This window comes from Notothenia coriiceps, unplaced genomic scaffold (assembly GCF_000735185.1).
Source record: "Notothenia coriiceps isolate Sejong01 unplaced genomic scaffold, NC01 NC01_scaffold00037483, whole genome shotgun sequence".
Classification (NCBI taxonomy): Eukaryota; Metazoa; Chordata; class Actinopteri; order Perciformes; family Nototheniidae; genus Notothenia; species Notothenia coriiceps.
This window is the reverse complement of record NW_011370184.1, coordinates 279,618-300,513: the sequence shown is the minus strand read 5'-3', so window position 1 is coordinate 300,513 and position 20,896 is coordinate 279,618. Positions and strand designations below refer to the sequence as shown.

At 39.7% G+C, this 20,896-nt stretch overlaps 2 protein-coding genes across 3 annotated transcripts in view; both read left to right on the top strand.

The window, feature by feature from the left end:
- Nucleotides 1–696: 696 nt before the first annotated feature.
- dbf4b (DBF4B-CDC7 kinase regulatory subunit) lies at nucleotides 697–8,439 on the top strand. 2 transcript variants are annotated; one of them, XM_010797123.1, is made up of 12 exons: nucleotides 697–783; nucleotides 1,396–1,599; nucleotides 1,878–2,069; nucleotides 2,824–2,874; nucleotides 3,011–3,080; nucleotides 3,303–3,367; nucleotides 3,529–3,565; nucleotides 3,678–3,723; nucleotides 4,954–5,085; nucleotides 5,196–5,328; nucleotides 5,415–5,548; nucleotides 6,071–8,439. In XM_010797123.1, the coding sequence occupies exons 2-12, from the start codon at nucleotides 1,450–1,452 to the stop codon at nucleotides 7,548–7,550; spliced, it is 2,490 nt and encodes an 829-aa protein (XP_010795425.1). In that variant the 5' UTR covers nucleotides 697–783; nucleotides 1,396–1,449; the 3' UTR covers nucleotides 7,551–8,439. The 2 variants fall into 2 exon arrangements, with proteins under 2 accessions (XP_010795425.1, XP_010795426.1); XM_010797124.1 differs by having other exon boundaries at nucleotides 759–783; nucleotides 1,399–1,599.
- A 613-nt stretch (nucleotides 8,440–9,052) lies between these two features.
- The window catches only part of LOC104967624 (ATP-citrate synthase-like), a 21,761-nt gene continuing 9,917 nt past the window's right edge, over nucleotides 9,053–20,896 (top strand). The window contains exons 1-7 of the mRNA XM_010797134.1: nucleotides 9,053–9,460; nucleotides 9,705–9,850; nucleotides 12,592–12,668; nucleotides 13,186–13,252; nucleotides 17,984–18,066; nucleotides 18,857–18,914; nucleotides 20,193–20,256. Coding sequence (XP_010795436.1) covers nucleotides 9,403–9,460; nucleotides 9,705–9,850; nucleotides 12,592–12,668; nucleotides 13,186–13,252; nucleotides 17,984–18,066; nucleotides 18,857–18,914; nucleotides 20,193–20,256 — 553 coding nt within the window. The 5' untranslated portion in view covers nucleotides 9,053–9,402. The remainder of the gene's footprint in view (nucleotides 9,461–9,704; nucleotides 9,851–12,591; nucleotides 12,669–13,185; nucleotides 13,253–17,983; nucleotides 18,067–18,856; nucleotides 18,915–20,192; nucleotides 20,257–20,896) is intronic.

Sequence of the window (20,896 nt, the reverse complement as noted above, 5' to 3'; positions counted from 1 at the left end):
AGTTGGTGTTATGAAACTTATGACCATATAATATATATAATGTTTAAGTTTAATTTATCACAATATAGTCCACATTTTCCAATCACAATATATACTTCTAATTCATGTAAAACTGTTGGTTTACAGTCCAATCTATAACGATTTGAATTCCCAATGTAGGTTTAGATTTCTATATTTACAGACACATTGCCATCTGCTGGGCAGTAAGGGATAACAAATAATTCCCACTCATAAATGACAATCTTTCTGATATTCAAGTTTCAAATTAGGAAAACCCTTTCCCCTTGATTGGCTACATTGAATTATTCCCAAAACAAGTTTTAAAATAATAAGAAATAAAACGGTTAGTTATGTAGTTAAGTAGCTATGTGGCAACAATATGCTGACACTACATTCGTTGTGCTGCATTCAGGGTACTCACGTAAAACTCAAAATACAATCTTCGAATTTGACAAATAATTATGTTGATGCTCCAGATAATGACTTATAAGCACGTGCCTTATACAATAGACTAAATGTAAGTTATGTATAACTTCTTACTTAAATAAATAGCATTAATATTTCAACCGTTGAAAAATATAATAATGTCAGCCACCTTTCTGATGTCTGAAGCATAGACTGTCTGAAGCTAGTACGTGAAGGCAACCTTTTTCGAATGTGACGTCGACTTTACGTTCACGTCTCTGCCAGTGTTTTTAAAAAGCGGCGGTTGCTCATCGACCACCTTTTGTGAATAAGTAGGATTCATTTCTTTATTGTAGTATTCCAGGACAGTACAAAAACGTAAGTGTACTATGTTTTTGGCTATATTGGCCCTGACGACGAAGAAACCACTTTAACAGACTTTTAAACCTCTTAACAAACTAGCAAAATGTTGTTTGGGGCCCAGGCGTTGTTGACGAAAGCTAAGCTAGCTAAGTTCAGCGAATGCTAGGTCAATACAGGGTGCACTGCTCTTTGGTATTGTAGTAACTACAATTGTATTCCAATGTATTGTAGTTGTGTAGTAATTATATGCTACATTGTTGTTTTTTGAAGAACCCTTTGTTGTGAAGTTTAAAAATATTTTTTTTGAGCAAACTAACTAGTCCTAAAATATAAGGTTATGTCAATCTGACCATTAACAAAAACAACATTTAAACTTTTAGACAGCCTTTCCTGCATGATTTTGATGATTATTGATGAGCCATTTGCACCATGGAGACATTTATTTTAGTCTAGCAAATTATACTGCACTCAAAATTGTCAAAACAAAGTTATTAAACAATACAGTATCAGTACAATAGCTTTTTACATATGAGCTACCTGGCATCTTCTTTTTTAGTTGCTCTCTTTCTAATGTGTATGCAGACTTATGACATGTATTTAACAGTGCTTTGTTTTTTTCTTTTTAAGTAGGATCCTGGTGTTTTTCTGTAAAGTTGTAAGCATCTCTACTGCACCAGGATCATGCAGCAACAACAGGCTGCAGAGGAGCGAGGCCTTCTCGGTTCACTGTGTTCTGGACAGAAGAAGCTGCAGGGGAAGACCTTTTATCTGGACAGTTTGAAGAAACGCTCCACAACCCTGCTTTTGGAGGCTGTACCTCTTCTAGGAGGGGTAAGCATGTGTGAAGATTAAGTCAGTGTGGCCTGTGAATCCTAAGTGATGTAAATATTGTTAGTAGTGGTTTACATGCAGAATTAATTGTTGTTCTATATTAAAAAATGTTTTTGAAGTTACCAAATTGACTTAATACTAAGGCTGTTATCTTGGGTAAATTGTATAACTACATAGCCTCAAGTTAGGTTTTGAAAAAGGAAAGATAAAAGTCTGGTATAGATGTATTTTAGCTGAAACTAATGCTCAGTTCTGTGTTTTTTTTTTTCCTTCTGAAGAAGATCGAGAGTTTTCTGCACAAGGATATAAGCTTTGTTGTGACTGGAAGCCAAGACGGCCCGAAGGAGCAGAAATCTACAGATATCAAAACAGAAGCAAACGGGAAGAGTGACGAAGCCCAGCATCCTATAATGCAGCGAGAGAGCATCCTCAGCAGAGAAAAACGCCGACCAGGAACTCCTAGACCGACGGTACAGAGCATCACTCACCCATGCATGCTTAAAACCTTTCAGATTTTACAAGCAATGGTGCCCTAAAACAATGCCACCACTGGCTTTGTAGAATGATTATGCTGTTATTTATGAATAGTATTTTCATGTCCTGCAAAAGCCATACCTAATATCACATGACTGAGAATAACCAGTTATCAGGTAATGCAAGGGTGTCAAACTCAATTTCATCAAGGGCCACATTCGCATAAAGGTTGCATTCAAAGGGCCGGTTGTAACTATATAAATATATAATATATATATAAAATAAATTAATGTATTATATATTACATAATTGCCTCTGAATTGCATTATTATCGGATAGGATAATAACTAATTAACTACGTCTGAAAGCAGAAGTCCAGGTTAAATAATTGCAAGTCTCTTCAGTGCGCATGTCACAAAACGAGATGCATTGTGGGACATGTAGTTTATGGGCAACCTGCTTCTGTAAAGTGGCATGTAACCGTATAATAAACGTATTATATTCTTTGCAAGCTCTTGCGGGGCCACATAAAATGAAGTCGCGGGCCAGATTTGGCCCCCGGGCCTTGACTTTGAGACCCCTGAGGTAATGACTTGTAGAATGCGCTGATGCAAATACATATGACATTGTGAGACGTGCCAATTGTTATGTATATTTACTATTTACACATTTTGAAAATGCTACATATAACCATTTAGATACATCGTTATAATCATTATTTTTGTATTAATGCTGTATTATTCTCATCAGGCTTGTGGCAGCCGTGGGAAGGCCCTGCTTGAAAAAGCCATTCGCAACAATGTAAGTGTCAGTGCAGCCAAAATGTGGTTTATCTTGCAGATCTGGGTGCTTTAATGTTTGTGGATATTGGGGATTTACTGACGACTGACATGGTTTGTTATCTTGACTACGGTACTCTGATGGTTCTGTCTTGTAGGAGCGACTACATGCGAGCAGTGTTTTGACGAATGCTCGATCATGGGGAGTGAAGATTGTGTATGTGGATGGTATCCTTTTGACTTATAACGTGATTGAATGCAAACTGCTATTAGAAATGTTGTGTTCACATTTGTGGTGCAGTGAACCTCTGCTCTCAGCAGATGGCACCATGTGAATGCTTTTGTTCTGTGCTGCTGTGGTTTACTGATGCCAGCTGAAGAGTTCTGCATTTATATGTCACATTCTTTATCTAACAACAGTATACATATTATTCCTTAATGTTGTATCAGATGTCCTTTTTTATTTGAAACACTTGACACGAGAAAGCTTTGATGTTCCACACAGGAGGCCGGAGGTAAGATGTTGGACTGAATGCTTTTTTAAACTTCATTAGCTATCCAAATGCAGCCGTTTTTACATTCCTACATTTATAGCAAATAAATAATTTACGAATGTCAAGTAACGCCAGCATTAGTTCTCTAATTAATGAGTTTTATTTTGTACTTTTTCTTAAAGCTAAAGGCCAAACATCAAGCTGCTCAAGTTGTCAAAGGTAAGTTTATGGATGAGCTGCTCATATCTTTGTTTCACAACAATACTGTCTTTCTGTGGGTATTTGTGCTCATTTAATTCATCTGTTTATCTCCACTTTGCCTTTTCTACAGCTGTGCCTTTGAGGTCATCCTTTGTTAAAATTGAAGACTCAAGCAGGTGAGTTTCATCTCTAATTTTCTGTAGTTTTTTTATGTCTATGTTTAGACAAAATTATACTTTTTAATAAACGATTATTGGTAATGTGAATATGACTAAATGGGTAGAGGCAAATAATAGAAAAGCTGGAACATTTTAATACATTTAGAAGTTGGTCATCTCTTTCCTGTAATGAAGCCTTTAAAACCAGCTAAAGACAATTACTATCGTATTACAACATCCAAAATATAAGATACGGGTAGGCGTGTGGCGCAGTGGGTAGGGCGTTGGTGTTCGGGTGGGGTCACAGGTTCAAACCCCACTGGAGTCAGCATGTCGTTGTGTCTAACATGTAATAAGACCATATCCATTCTCATATCTTGATATTGATGTTATTCTGATACATGGTCCAGCCCTACTGTATTTCAGAAGGAAGCTGATGACTCAAGTGATTTTTCTTGGCTGGTCCATCACGACCCATTCAGTGGTCTCACAAAGTCATAGTTATAGCTACTTTAATCCTGTGTCCAATACCAGGTAATAAAGAAACGCATGAGGAAATAACGTATTTTGGCCTGCGCAGGTTCATGTAAAAGCTGTTCAGTATCAGATTAGATCCTTTTTTGCATGAGAGGGAAACTACAATGAGTTGCAGTGAACGTTCCCCATATTACTGCCCTTCCTATCCCCCACTGGGCATTGGTTGTGGAGGTTTGCATTTCAGCCCAGGCGATTTTGTTAATTGAACCTGTTGAGGTGTCCCATCGTGTAATGTGACAAGCCCCCCCTGTGATACCGCTCTCCAGGAGCCCAGAGCTCAAGGGGTTGGATTTCCATTTGATGACCCTTGCAAGCTCCACTGCCCCATCCTGCAGGGGATCTCTGTGTGTCAACAGGTCTTTTCACTTGCCATCCCAATTTAGTTAAGTGAAGTGCTCTGGCTAATGTGTGTAGAAGAACCCATGACATCTGAAACATTTCAGTATTAGATTATAGATAGATAGATAGATAGATAGATAGATAGATAGATAGATAGATAGATAGATAGATATATTTATATACTCATAAGTCTACCTGGGGTTGATCATAGTGTGTGGATTACAATATTTTCAATTTGAAAATATGATGTTGATGATACAAATATTCACGACATTGTTCAACCTCCATCCGGATATGATTGAATTTTGGTAAAACCTTTTATTTGATTTACATTTTGTGTATTGAATTATATTGTTTTTGTTTTCTATCCAGGAAATACAAGCCCTTTCTTTTGCAAAATATGACCTTGCCTACTCTGCGCTACTCGGGCCGATTTAGTCCCTTTGAAATTCCTCCTCCTCCTCGGTTGGAAAAGCCGGCAGAGAAAGACGAAGATAAAGCAAGGTTTGTTTAACTGCAGTTATTGAAGTGATCTAAACCTAGGCTTTGCTAACAAACTTTTTTTAAAGTCTATCTTGAACAACTCATCCTAACTATTGTTCTTTATAAATTAGGGAGAAGATAACAATTGAGAGCAGCATCCAGGACAAGTCTCAAACCCCACTCAGCTGTAACCCTCTGCAGCCCCCCAAAAAGAACGTGTCTTACTGTGAATGCTGTCATCAACCCTTCCATAATCTGGAAGAGGTAAAACTCTTAAACAATTACTTTTCTTTGCCTTGCATTGTTTTGATGATATAATTGTGACCGGTTGTCTTTGTTGGCCATTGCAGCACATTCAGTATGAACAACACCGTGCGTTTGCGCTGGACGCCTCAAACTACAGTGTGGTGGACCAACTGGTGGCTGAAATGCTTCCTGGATTCAACACCGATCCAGATCCACAGTCACAGGAACAACTGGACCGGTGAGTTTTGATTTTCACCCAGCTAGAGCTGCATTGATGAGTTGATCTTCAACAATGTTGATAATCAATTACATTTCCCAATAAATAAAAAATGGAATGCATAAATTGCAGAACGTTCTATAATCAGCCTCTGAAATATGAATATTTCCTGCTTTTCTCTGTTTTTATATCATATTAAACAGAGTACCTTCTGTTTTGAAATGAAAAACCAGACAGCACCTTGGATTTATAAGTATTCTCTGACATTTATTCGATGACCCGTTCCAATGAGCCAATCAAATGACTCAATCCAATGGGCCAATTAAACGACTTCATCATTTTTTTAATTAAATAATAATCTAATCGGTGATGAAAATAAGTGAATTGCTACTGACAATAATTTAGTTAACTCATTATTGGAGCCTTACACCAGCAGTTTATAATTTGTTGTGCAATTATTGTAATTTTTATTTTTCACGGGTCAAAAATGGGGTTTTCTGCATTTAAGAGTTTTCATTTTAAGATTCTCTGTCCTCCTCCTAGACCACCGACTCCTTTGCCTTTCTGTGAGCTGGAGCCTCTCACTGATGCTGAGGCAGAGCATGCTGTGCAGTCCCTGCAGAGAGGTTCACCTTCCAACATTCACCTCTCCAGCCCGACTAGGGGTCCTCCGTCCAGCTCATCACCAGGAGTTCAACTTACCATCCCAACTCCACCAGCCGCTCCACCTGCTGACATCCAGCCTTTCACTACCAACACCGACCTCCAACTTCTTGTCAGCCCTCCTCGCACTTCAAGTCCAGCCATGCCTGTTTTGGATGTAGAACCACAATACTACTACTCAGCCAACCAGCTGCTTGATATTCAAGATCTCTCCCCCTGCCCCTCCCCCGACCCTTACTCCCTGCCTCCGGCCCTCAGTCCTCAAGTGCTTTATCCTTATTACATAATGGAGCCGTACTGCCTGTACTCAGACCCTCCTGTCCTCAGTCCTCAAATGTACGCTGCAGAGGAGACTGTGGAAGGACGCACTTGTGAAATGGACACTGCAGAAAGTGTGTCTCACTCTGTCCCAGATCTTACCCGACTTTTTCCTTCTGTGTCTCTGACCGATGCAGAAGTAGTAAAGGAATCAAACCAAGAAAGCTTTTTAGGTCGAATCACTTGTTCCACAAATGGTTTAAAGTTGGCGGCTACGCTGTTGTCACGCAGATCCCGCTCCCTCCCTCGACACCAGTCAGTGACAGCACCGAACCCCAAAAAGCGCTGTAGATCCGCCAGCCCCGAACACAGCCGGAGCAAAAGGAGGAGGATTACAGCAGATTTTGGCTACAGTGGTAGCTGGACTAAAGAAGGGCATACAGCTGCCAAACCAGAAAGTGACACTATGCCAAAACATCAGCACTCATCGTTATTCGATTCAAAGTTCTTTTGCCAGGCAATACAGCCCTGTCCTGCGCCAGATGTTTCGCCAACATGCACTGAGGAATCGCTTGACTCTAAACAGATTTTTACCTCATTTTGTGTTCCTACTGTACTAAACTTCTCACAAACACCACATCAAATGGAAATGTTATCTACTTCTGCTGCTGTTCAACTATCACAGCCACTCTCCTCAAAGACTTGTTATCCTCTACTTCAGTTCCCCAATGATCAATCTCCCAGTGCATTATCCAGTCTAGACTATCAGCGTTCACTTTCCCACTCGGTGTGCATCGAGTCATCCCTCATCCCAGACTTTAACAGGCTCTCTTCGTCATCATCGGGCTCTGACTGGGACTGTGGCCTGCTGTCCCGCTTCGGAGCGACCTCTGCTGGTCCTCTGTCGCCCGCTGAGCAGAGCTGCGAGCTGGACCAGGAGCTCCTCCAGATGCCGTGCGCCTGGATGCGCGACACCAGCTATGAGTCACATCTGCACAACGTCCTCCAGCCGCCAAACCCGGCCGGATCGCTGTGCGGGGAAGAAATGGACCCATCAGCCTTTTCTAGGACTTTGGTGCAGATTGTTGAAGTTCAGCACTAATGGCTATTATCTTAGTCAATTTAAAGAACCGGAAGAATCTCTAACAGGAAACTTAAAGGCTCCAGACTTTGCAGCTGCGTATCCCACTGCAAGAAACAATGGGCCACACTTAAGCTCATCCAAATAAGTCAATAAAACTGAATACATATTTGAAACTTAGTGCAAACTAAAAAGTAATATTTAGGTGTTTTTGCAGATGCTGATTTTTATTTATTTACTTCGTAGATTTTACTTTAGTAAATCATGCGGCTTCCCGTCAATTTGAAGAGCATCCATTATAATTTCTCCTGTCAACCCTTTATCCTCTCCGTGCACAGAAGTCTAAGCAATATTCTGTATGTGGTGCTGACTCAGTCTTTCAGCAGCTATGTCCGGGAACGCATGGTGGTATTGAGAACTTAATGAGGCTTTTCTGAAAGGGGCATTACTCAATTATTGTAAGTGCTGCGTCTGGATCAGATCCCACTCACGCCGGCGTTGATGAAGCATTCGTAGAGTGGAGGACTCGTACAACCCGTGAGACAAAAATCTGTCTGATTAATGTCGAAATTGCTCTTTCCTTGTGAAGGTCGGCCAAAGGACTGACTTTGTCAAGGAGAGCTGTGGGCTGCACAGTGTTGTGCTGCAGCCGCTACAGGCAGCTTTATTGTCTTAACTTGTCAAGTGTAAGGTCACCTACCATTAAAAACTCGTCATTGCTCTTAACAAATCAAACGACAAGTTAATAGTCAATACCCCATTTTCAAAGATCACACCTTCTGAATACGTTGCATGGTTATTTAAAACGTGTCTGACAAAGACACACAAAGTTTCAGTTTATGGAAGACAAGCAGTTCTCTTAATAACTTGTGATGTAAATTATTGTTCAGTGTTTGAAAATAAATGATTTTACCATAAGCATGTTGTTCTTGCGAAGTTGTTGCTCAATTAAAACAAAGTTTAGGAATGTTGGTATGTTGAGGGTGTTTTACCGTTAAATGCTGACTCAGGAGAGCTAAAGGAGAGCATAATCGGGAGGGAGGGAAGAGAGAGGGAAGGACAACAGGCGGTCATGTCCTGTTTCGACTCACCGTATTATGTATTTTTGTATCCCAATCATGTTGTGACCCTTACATTTGATCCTGGGACACTATATTTAGATCTAGACCACTTAAGTTTGGCATTCAACAAAAGTAATGTTCTCTGGCTGGTAAGGCTGAAGGTCTTACATATATTTGAAAAATAGCACAATTAGGGGAAAGGTAATGATTGATATTTGGATCATGTTAATTTGTATGATATTATTATAAATCACCACCTCTAATGCATTTAAAATGTGTTTCTCTTTAGAAGCTGTTATTTCCCTGAAAACATCTATCCAAATCTGACTGGTTGATTTCATATTTATAGCTCCTATCAGGGGTTACCCTAGGCCTAGAGTCCCCGAACCTGAGTTTTGAGCCCATCAAGTGTTATCAAAGAGCGTGGGCGTGGGCCCGTCAAAACCCACGTGCTCCTTGTTACCAGGTCCAATACTCCTCGCGCAGCCTCACTGCTTCAATCAATCTTAGTATCATTTATCGTTAGACCGATAGGCAGGAGTGTGATTCCCGCTGTGAGGCTCCGTGACACCGAGACACACCATGCTGCTGCAGCCGAGCAGAGGAGCCTCGTCCGGGGGCTTTTAACTCGCTACAGGCGGGAAGAGGCGGTGAGAGATGCGGTCGCTGCGTTCAAAGGAACCCCGCTGTTGTGTTTGTCTTCACTGTCAACAACACTGTCAACATCAGACCTGCTGCAGCTGCGCCCTCGGCTACTATCAGTTCATTTAACGGCGCTGCACCGAGGAAATCCCCGGGACTATGAGAGCATCATGCTCGCTGTGAGCTGCTTGCTGTTCGCTGCAGCGTGTGCACGGTGCGCCGTGGCAGGTAAGACCTTTTTTATATCATGTAATTGAGTAGTTTGTCACAAGCAACCAGTTATACGTGGTTAAAAAAACAACATAAGAAATATACGTTTTCTGTCTCGTATCGCATCCGTTCAATTTCATGCATCGTGTAATTGCATTGGTGTCAACGAGCAGCTGACCAGCAGTTTTTGAATTCTGCAGAAATTAGGCATATTGCATTTGCATCCGTAGACAATCACTTTTTTATCATGTGTCATCTGCAGGTCTGGGTGGAAGTCTGGAGGGAAGACTGCCGCCTGCAGAAGAGGTTGTTCAGCCCAAGCGGCTCCTGCTTCAGATCCACTCCCAGGATGAGCTGCTCCACAGCCGCCTGGACACCCGGGTCAACAACTCCACAGCCGGAGGGCAGGTGAGCTTTCTCTGCACCTGTGGCTGGTTTTTACATTCAGACACAATCACATGTTTATTATTATTCCCCTTCATTCAATCTCAGCTTCACCATTTTCTCATCAGTAGTGCTTGAGGACAAATGTTGAACAACATCGCCAAATGGTGTTTCTTATACAGAAGAAGGGCTGAGTTCTTTGAGACAAAACAAGAAGTTGAATATCATAGAAAGTCTGACACATTTGAATCATGAATAATTTCAGGTTAATGTCACAGAGATGCATTCCTCTTATTGAGATACAAATCCTTATATTCATGCTGTAGCCTACAGACATCATTTCTGTTTTGACATGTTTTAGTAATTATTTTTGCCATTCAGGTATTTCATTTTTTTCTTTATCAAGTTTGTATAGCTTTTACTATAGCATTCAAAATACTATTGTGATATCTATAGATCTATGGGCTGTTTGAATTTAATTTTCATTTAATTTAAGAGGCGCTGGATTACTTAAATGATATCATTATGTATTAGTAACATGATATCAATATGTCTTTCTTTAAATATATTATAACCTTAAAATAAAACAATATCAGGGAAGATTACAGTAGTGGGAACACATTACATAAATAGATAACATGTTGTTATTATGTTTTTAAAATCTAGGAAAATGATGTACCTTTAGTCCTCAACTGCTCTGTGTCCCAACCTGAGTCACCCTTGTTAGTCCTCCTTTGGGGTCATGTGTCTGTCACTCCCCACACCCTGTGACACCCCCCACATGATACCCCGGCCATAACAGGGCAGAAAAAACTCAGCCCACCCCCCCTCATCTAGCTGCCTCCTCCTTTCCAGTCCATTAGATTATATTTCACACTTCTACCTGCCCTCTCTCGTTACCTTCACTATAAACGCTGTCAGTCAGTTGCAGGCTGTCAGTGCATATGACACAGCTCTGACCTTCAGCCACCCTCTGAGGGTGGCATGCTGTCTCATGAACTCTCTTTTGGAGATTATAGACGCCCATTGGAAGAAGTATTAATGCCGACATATTACAATATGCAAAATGATATATGTGGTAGAACCAGGATTCAGAGTTGCTCTACTAGTTGTAAACTACACATTTAAAAGCAAAATAAACATACCATGATGTGCAAAACTTGACACAGCATGTATGTTAAAAAATTTAATAATATTTAGATAGATACATTTAAGATGTAGTTTTTAACTGATACACTCTCTCAGTGCAATATCAGTCTTTATATATATAGTATATATTAATACAGGAGCATTTAGGAGTTTTCAAATACAGATGCTTCCCAAAATTGGTAACTTGTTGTCAGCAAGTTCACAATCTCAACTTCAAAAGGACATTAAAAAAATACTATAAGACAAAATATAATTGGATGTTTTTCTTTCAACTGAGATAAACGAGGACCTGACATTTAATTAATTTCTCATGGTTAATAATCCATTATGTTCAGTGGTTAAAATGCCGAAAAATTATGTCAACTGCCCATTGTAAATGACTAAAGCCTATATAATGCTTTAATCCTATCCACAGGAATTAGCATACACTCAGACTTGAGAAGATGGCAAATATTTAGTGATCAAACTAATTGTTAAAAAAAAAGTTGTCTATCAACTCTATAATTCAGTGTCTGAGATGGTGTCCAAATGGGATATTTTGTATTGGATGTAAAAATAATAAATGACTATACAGTATAAATCTCCACAGTCTTAACTCCGATGCAGCTTTCTTATCTCTACTCACAGGCTGTGGGCTTTTCATTGTACAGTATATGGACCCAGTGGAGGTTTAGATTGATGCTAAGTGGTTTGCAGAGAGTGCATGGCAATACTAATGAGACCGGCCTGATGGGAGCCACCACAGAGCTCTGTCTCTAACGTGCACGAGGCTCACCTTGGAGCAAGGTTACACTGAGCCCCAACACTCAGTGTAATCCTAAAAAGCCTCGAGGATGGATGAGACTCTCTCCACTTCAAGGAGAGGCTACCAAAATAGGACATCCCATTATTATATGTCTTTGTTGCTTGTGTCTCTATGCATACTTACTGTTAATAATTGAATTCCTTACATCCATCAGATCCCTGCTCCACCCTCTCTTTTTCTTATTCTGTCACATTTTCTTCCTGAAAACATGAAATACTTGACAAATTAGTGAGTCATTTGTTTGAGTCAACGTCTGGGACCCCAACCATGCATGGATTTGAATAAGAGAAGCATGTTTTTTTTAAATAGAAATACACTTCAGACTATAAAGCACTTATTTTTTGCACATCACTCAAAGTCTTAATCTTTTGCTTATCCACCTCCCATGCAGAAAGCGCTATGACACATAGACTAGAAACGGAAGCCTATATGAATGCATGACCTTGATGGTGGTTTGGATGTGTTAGGCAGGAGATACAAATGTTTCCTCTATTTGATGAAAATGATTGGACAACGAAATTATAATGCTGCTCAAAGCTGAGGTAGTGATCATTTCATATTATGTGATTGTGTATATACTGCACAGTATGTAGTGTTAATAGGGGAAACCGCTTAACGAACTAGAAATTGGGTAAAAAGGCCCTTGATTTCTGAGGTGTGCTAACCCAAAAACATTAACAGACAAACATAATACATCAAATTCAGTATTTTGAAAAATGTTGTTGCTACTTTGATCAGTATTTGTACATTCAATCAACTAAGTTACTTTTTCCCCATCCCCTTTGCTCTCCTCCCTCCACCCCTCCCTCAGCCCGTCCATCTGGCCCAGAGCAGCTTCTTGGTGAAGGCCTTCGGCACTTCATTCATCCTTGACCTGGAACTCAACCAGTAAGTTGCTTCATGCGTGCAAAGCATTCACACGTCCTCACCCCACAGTGTTTAATGGTTTGTTTACAGCATACACTGACATGAAGATACTTGCATAGAAAGTTTAAAGCACCACCTATCTTTCCTTACCCGTTTCTCCCGCCCACTTTTTTTACTGTATGTCTTGTGCGTTGGCATTATAAGGACTGGCTGCTTGCCAAATGTATACCTCCCCCTATTCTCTTGCTCTAATGGACTGTATTTCTGTAATACCTTTCACTGGCTTTCCGAAGACTTAGAATAAATGAATCTTGAGACCCTTTGGTTATAATCAGACATTTGTTGATCTAGATTCAGTCTAGTCATAATGTCTGGCTAGAAATGTTATTCTGTTAAATAGCACTCCAGAATAATGACCCAAAATGGCAGTTAACAGTCAGTGCTGCAATCTTGCTTTTCCAAATAAGCATTGAATTCAGGTTCAAACTAAATGTTAGAATGATTATTGCTCTTCTCCCTTTTTTTTCCTTCTCTCCAGCAACCTGCTTTCTACTGACTATGTGGAGCGTCACTATGGCGAGGATGGAAAGCTGTCTGAAAATATGGTAAGCCATTTTTATAGAAATTGTTCAACATTTTGGGATATACACTTCCTGTCTGAGACTTGAGAAAAAATCTTTACTACTCTCACATTGATTTTTAAGTAGAGTTGCAATATTGAATCAACTATGTGATTATTCAATGGACATACAAATAATCGCCTGCTGATTTTTGTGACGCAAAAAGGACAGAATATTCTGCTTCAGCCTCTCAAATATGGACATTTTCTGCTCTCTGTATTTGTATATATTCAGATAAAAGTCAAACTTTTCCTTTAAATAAACTCTTGATAAATAATGCCATCCTCATTTTAATCAGAATTTTAAAATGCGTTTCCATCACAGACTATTTGATTTGTGCCAATGCATAAAGGTTTATTTAATTGAAATATTAACGTAACTTGTTTCCAGGGATTAATGTTTCCAATGGGTGTATTTCCCCTGAGAGAAGTTAAACAGAATCAATATTGAATACTTTAGGCAGATAATCCTAGAAATGGCAAATGTGTTTGAATGTGTCGAGGCAAGTAAACGTTTGTGAAGTTGGTTTGTTAAAGTGACTGTTAGCTCATCTGTTTTGCTGTATACTCTGGTTTCTTACATCAGTTAAAACATCATAAATTGTTGGCGTCCATAAACAGCTGTCTGGTTGCATTGCACACAGATTTTTGATGTCCTCTCTGTTGTGCATTATACATTTGATCAAACAGCCTTATATCAATGTTATAATTTCTTTAGACTCAAGAACATCTGATAGACGGCCTCTTTCTGTCTGTATCCTGTCTATATTTGAGTCTTTCCCTCCCTGTTCCTGCCCATCTATCTCTGTCTCTCTTTCACTGTCTTTGTCTCGGCGACCACCTGACCAATCACTAGATGGTTGCCATGGCTTCCAGCAGTCAGCAGCGGCAGCAGCAGTGTTGGTCCATGTTGTCGTGTCGTGAGGGGAATTCAAATCATGTACATTTCTAGAAGCATGAACAGCAAATCTCTCAACCACCATTGTACCGACTTTTGTAAAACAATAAACCCCAATATCCGAGGTCTGTGTACATTATTTAAATGATAAATTATTAAATGTATCACATGAAATAATGTCCAACATATATTTAGAATATGTTGGAGCAAAATTATAAAACAAAAGTTATGTTGACACATTCTAAATAAATGAATTCTTAGAATATTTGCCCCATGAATTAGTAATGTTGATGGGAGTCGAACACTCAGTGAGCATTGAACACGTTTTTAGACCATAATGCAGCATTCTTCCACAGTACAGTAAATGTGTTCAGTGTCTTTTGTTTACCCACCACATATCACAGAGTTTATGCTTCAACTGTAATGGCCCGCTTGGTATATTGTCAAAGTCTCTAATGATCCATTTGAAAGGATCCTCCTCAAATCATTCGCAAATATTGATAATTGTGTTGACCTCAGATATGCAATGTCTAATGGCCTTTATTTTTTACAATATGTATTTTGCCACTGAAAATAATAAAGTAGGATTTGTCATGTTTGGGGAAATGTGCAAAATACCTTTTGAGAATAATAGTAGCTCAAGAGCTGATCCTTGGGGAACACCATGTGGTACTTGCATGTTTTGAGAGTTGCAGCCCATTAGTCTGATAGTTCTGTATTGGGAAGTATTTTAAAATCTTAGATACAATATTTACTCAATGATGACTCTTGCTCGCAGTATAAAAGGCTTTCCAAAAAAGAGGAGTATGTTACAAATTAATAAATTAAAACCAAATGCTGTAAATTTTTCTATTTACAAAAGTCATAGCTATACTGAATTGGTGGGACATTTAGATGAATACGGTAGGGTTAATTGTGGTCTATAGTTTATCAAATGTAGAAATAGCTTATATGGGCATTTAATTATCTGCATGCTACACTGTAGGTAGCTCCCTCCCCCTCCAACATCATTTCAATCTAATTTTATTTTATTTTTATTGACGTGACAATAAATTCCTCCTTCCTTTTGTGTGTCACTTTTTTTATTGGCCCCTGCAGTGTAGATCCATATTATTGCATAGAGCTGGTGACTGGTTCACTTGGATTGAATCTAAATGACACGGAGGATATATTGCATTAGAGATGAGGATGGGCTTGAATAGATAGAAGCTGTTTTATATATTAATGTTCTTCTGAGTTTTTTAGAAATGTGTAATAATGTCGATCCCTCGGAATTGTTGATGAAAACCCAATTGAAAGGAGGATTTTGTTTTCCTGTTTAATTTATTTAAATCTCTTATATCCTTAGCAAAATGTGGCTTTATTTGATGTGAAAGTTAACATGTATCTTGTTGTCACTGAGGACGTCAAACAGTCTTATTTATAATTGTGTACCATCTAGTCTTCCTTTCACTTTACATTAACTCCCATTGTTTCAGTCCTCTGCTCCTCTCAGCTCAACAATGCTGAGTCAAAGTCCAGGCATCGAGTTAACTCCAGCTTTTATAACTCACTTTGTTTCTTATGTCACATTTAATCCTCGTCCCTCCAGGACAGAACTGCCTATACGCCTCTATTTGTGCTTGCAAGCTATTTTATTTCATTCTTCTAGTCACACTTCTATACTGCTGACTTGTCCTTGCCCTACCAGCACTGATGATATCTCATGTTTAATCCATGCTTTCTCATGAAACATGGTTTCTTTGTATGTGCGCGTGGCCATTATTTGAGCCCCATACATCAAGCACTTACAGCAAGCGTGTGTCTGCTGTTAGACAATTGGATTTCCTCCATTTAGCCTTGTAATCCGACCTTTTTATTTATTTATTATCTTGCCCCTGACTAAGTGCTGTGGGCTGTCTCATTATTCGGTATAAATGATTAAAGTCCCTTTTTTCTCAACAACTTAGCTGCCACTGAATCTAAATAAGCTAGATACAAGTAGTTATTCTTTTTGGTTAATTGTCAGAATGTGGCTTCTTAGCCTTAAACTAATCCCTGAAATGATCAAGTGTTGTAACTTCTCTTTTTTATTACAACTTAATCATTTCCTGCACATTATTTTAAATGTTTTTTTGCTCGTAATACATATTTGTGTGGGTGCATTGCTCGTGATCTCTAAACCAAAATATTTAAAATCAGGAATTCTGATTTAATTTCTGACAAACTGAAACTACACTAGAGGAGTTGATTGTAGTTATATTGATGCAGAAACATTTGGGAGCCTATATCTGTTTTGATTTACATCCAATACTTAAGCAAATGCTTATATTTTGTAAGTTGAAGCCTCAACCCTTAGTGTTGTTTTGTGGAACTAGTGGACAAGGAATTTAAGCCTATAATGGTTTGCAATGTTCAACAGCTTCCTTGCTATAACCAGATCAGTGTAAAACACCTAAACAAAGCATCAACATCACCCTCCCCCAAATTTAATCAAAATTGAAACCAGCACTTTGTGTCCTTGGAGACATCATGTTTGACAGACGGACAGACTCTGTTTCATTTGAAGCTCCCCCACGCTGGACTCCCAGCGGGTAAGGGATGAAAAAAGCCTTTGATTTTAGCTTGAAGCGGACAAATACAGTACAGTAGCCCATTTTAGATCCAGTGAGGAAGCCTTGTAAAGCACAATAACAGGTGAAGTCGTATTTGTAATGGGAAATATTTTCTGATGAGTTCCTACTTCATTTGACAAGACGTCAAAGAGATTTTTCAGGCTCGGAGTAAAGGTTGACCAAGCATAAAGGGCAGCAGCTCCACGTTGCCTCTTTTCTTTTGGGTCCAGAAGCCGTGCCCGACAACAGCAGGCTCAGGTGGCAGACATGACTTATTGGGGTTTGTTACAAACACCTGAAACCGACTCTCTCTTCCACACACACACCACTCGACACAAACAGCATGTGACTGTAATCTCCGTCCATTTATAGGCAGACCGCCTGATTATCCAAGAACACTATCCTTAGTGTAATACTGTCTGTCAACGTTTTTTTATTTCTCACACATTTATCATGCACATGTTGTTTGAATGAAACCAGCAAGTCTCCTCTCAGATTGTCGTAATCTGATCATTCCTGTACTGTGAGAGGCAGCGTGGAAACACTATCATCAAATCATGATCGTCCAGGCGAAACCTTTTAGGGGATTATGAATAATCAGGTGACGGTAGCTGGAAGCCAGGTGTAAAGTTAGGCCACCCATTACAAATTAAGTTATTGAGAGGAGGAAAACATTTTGCAAAGTGGGCTTCTCACCCTATATGCTCCAGGACTGTCAGATAATAGTAAATCATTTCATAGATAAATAAAGATAATGTAGATGTAAAATGAAAAAACGATTTAATTAGAAACGGTGTTAAAACATTTTAGGGAGGTTTTTGATGTCCAGTTACAAGTCATTATCAACTTATACATTTTAACCACTCATTACATTAAAACATTGATACCAACGCCAAGTTTCTCCCATTTTGCCACTATAATTCTTACACTTGAATTTTCTCCACATCACTAAAACAGACACAATTTAGACCTAGAGCTTTTCCTTGTTGAAACTCAAACTTGGCTGCAGTTTTGTAGGTGTAGGTTTCCCAGAGTCTTTCAGGAGTCACTGATATCTTACAGTTGACCCACCAGTTCAGCTGACAGTCAACACCTGCCCTCTTTGTATTTAGGGGCTGAAAGATCAGAAACAGTGAGGGGATCACAGTCCGTTTTCTTTTCTGACATATGAGGTGATTTCTAGTGGATGATCAGTGTCTCAATGTTCCTTATGGTTTGTTTCCAGGGAGGAGAGCACTGCTACTACCATGGCCGTGTGCGGGGGCTGCCGGGCTCCTGGGCCGCACTGTCCACCTGCCACGGCCTGCGGTGAGTCCAACGCAAATGTGGTCACTTCACCACAATTCCACATTAAAAAGTGTTGTGTTATTATGTGATTCACATGTTCTGTATTGCTGTAAATCCCCCCCCAAAACACAGTAGTTCTGCTACGTTAAGTCAAGTGGAAAATCCATGCCAGCCCAGTTTTCAGTTTAGAAGAAAATGACACAAAGAATATCAATGAATATTTCATTTTTTTTCAAGTGAATCATTTACTGTCGAGCCTTTTTGGTCACAATATTAATTCCAGCTGGAACCATCAGTTGCTTATCTTAGTTTATTGTAAAGACTGGAAACAGGGAAACGGCTATCTTGGCTCTGTCAAACTAAATCCACCTACTGGCATCTCTAAAGCTCAATAATTAATACATACAAACTGCCAAATAGCTTGGTACATATCATATCTCTTTCACAATAACACATTTACATTTTTACTCAGTTTTTGCACAGATTAAACAAACAAGATGTGAGCTGCTACACTAATTTAGTCACCTTTGTAAATCCCCAGGCTATTTTGTTTCCAGTCTGTGTGCTACGCTACAAGGCTGTTAGCTTCTTGTTTACTGTAAAGACTTGAGGCACGTGCACATATTATCCCAAACTCTTTTTTAAATACTCAAACATATTTAACCTACGGCAGAGCTTAACCATTCCGAAAAGCTTTTATTACATAAAAAAACATGTACTGCTGGAGGCCAAATTTAAAGCACATCAACACATACGGACACAAACTAGCCCTAACAAACTCTAATATGCTGCTGTGTTTTGTGTTTTTCAGGGGAATGTTTTCTAATGGGAACTTCTCATACGGGATTGAACCTGTTGGCAGTGGAGAGGTGAGTCAGGTTTTTAGCAGGAGAAACCCGTCGGGGGGGTGGGGGGAATCAACTAGTCGAATTAGTAGTAAACACACACATATGAATTTGGCATTAAACCAACGTTGCAACAATCTTGTGTGAATAAACAAAATATCGCAGCCCTGGCACAAATCATTCAAACTCAACAACATACTGTTAAAAGTCGCCCACAGGCTCAATTTCTTTTTCCGTCTCCATGACTTAGCATCAGTTGAGACAGTGTCACTCTATCTCTAAGCTGCTGTATGGAAAGTATTGAGTTGACACGCAATCCACCACCTCTGAAACACATCTCCTGTCTCATATCTGAGGGAGACGTCATCTCACAGAGAAATGATGGACAAAAACAAAAGTGGCTTTTTGGATCTTTTCAAAATACTGAGATTTGATTTTTAAATAGATCTTGTATTAAAAAGAAATGGGTGTATAACAGACGGATGAATGGGAGGAGGAGAAAGGGTTTAGAGTGGGAGAGGCTGAGCTTTTTTCCATTAAGGCCCACAGTAATAGAAGTACAGCTCAATTCCATATACTCGAGAGATGGATCGATAGCCTCCCAGCTCATCTTGAAAACCGTTCTCTCCCCTCTTTCTCTCTTTCTCTCCCCTCTCTCTCTCTCTGAGAGGGGTTATTTTCATAAAGTATTTATCCCGAGCTCAAGTGTGCCACAGTGTCCACTAGTTTAATTGCCATTATGACAGCCCAGTGATTAATTAATTATGCATCAGAGCACTTCTCTCCCTGTTGATCCATCTCTAGCTCAGAGGACGCAGCAGCGCTTTCTCACCCCGAGAAGCCGTGGATTTGAGTCCAGGTTGAAGTTATTTCAAGGCTTATATGAAGTTGTCACCATAATATGATCAACTCTACATTTTATAATTTACAATTTTCCCTCTTTTGACCATAATTGGTTAAGATTTCCTTGTGACCCAATCCACCATCAGTTGCTCTAACTTAAATTGTTTTGGCTTGAGGTGAAGTTTGACTTAGTATAACTCTTAACTTATTATTATTTACCTTGCAGTATGTGAGACTGTTTATGCAGGACCTGTTTGGCATTGAAGATTCAGTTTAAACAATGTTCTGAGCAAGCGGCTCAGAAAAGTTCTGACATAAAATATATATATCTATACTCAGCGACAACATAACTTTGGTTTTATACTTGCAGAAAAAAGGCTTACTCATTCCTCTATCCTCTTTCTCTGTTTGTTTCTCCATCTGTCACTGTCTGTTATCATTTCCCCGGACGCCCTTCAGGAGCACAGTGACCACATTGTGTATCGGATGCCCGACATTGACCTCTTCCCACCTCCCTGTCCAGGTAGGCCCGTTTTACCAAGAAGCTCCACAATGAAACTCCTCACAGTTACTTTCCCCTGTAACAAAGTATTTCAGCCCTTCCTGATGCATTACAAGTTTGATAGAAACAAAATCCCTTTACCTGGTCTGCCCTTCTTAAGCCTTTTTGACAAGATACCTGCTGTAATACAAATTATAGACATGTCAAACTGATTAGATTTTGATAAGAGTTTGTGATGTGATGCAGCTTCGGTGTGTTATTTGTTGTCAAAAAATTAGATTTGATCAAACCTGGCAGGATGCATCTTGTTAACGATAAGCCCACAGGCTGTTTTGGGACAACATGTTCAGCCTCGTTCTTCGACATTGGATCGTTTAACCGAATGTTCTGTAACACAAGTCTGTTTATTTGATGGCTGTTCTCTCATACACGCACGCACACGCACAGACAGACAGACAGACAGACAGACAGACAGACAGACAGACAGACAGACAGACAGACAGACAGACAGACAGACAGACAGACAGACAGACAGACAGACTCCTCCTCGGGTTGTCCAGCTGCCCTCCTCGCCCTTGCTTAACGTCTCATTTGGCTGCCTTTTCTTTGCCTCTCCTCTTTGTCCCTGACACTATCTGCCTTTCTGGATGCCCCCCCCCCC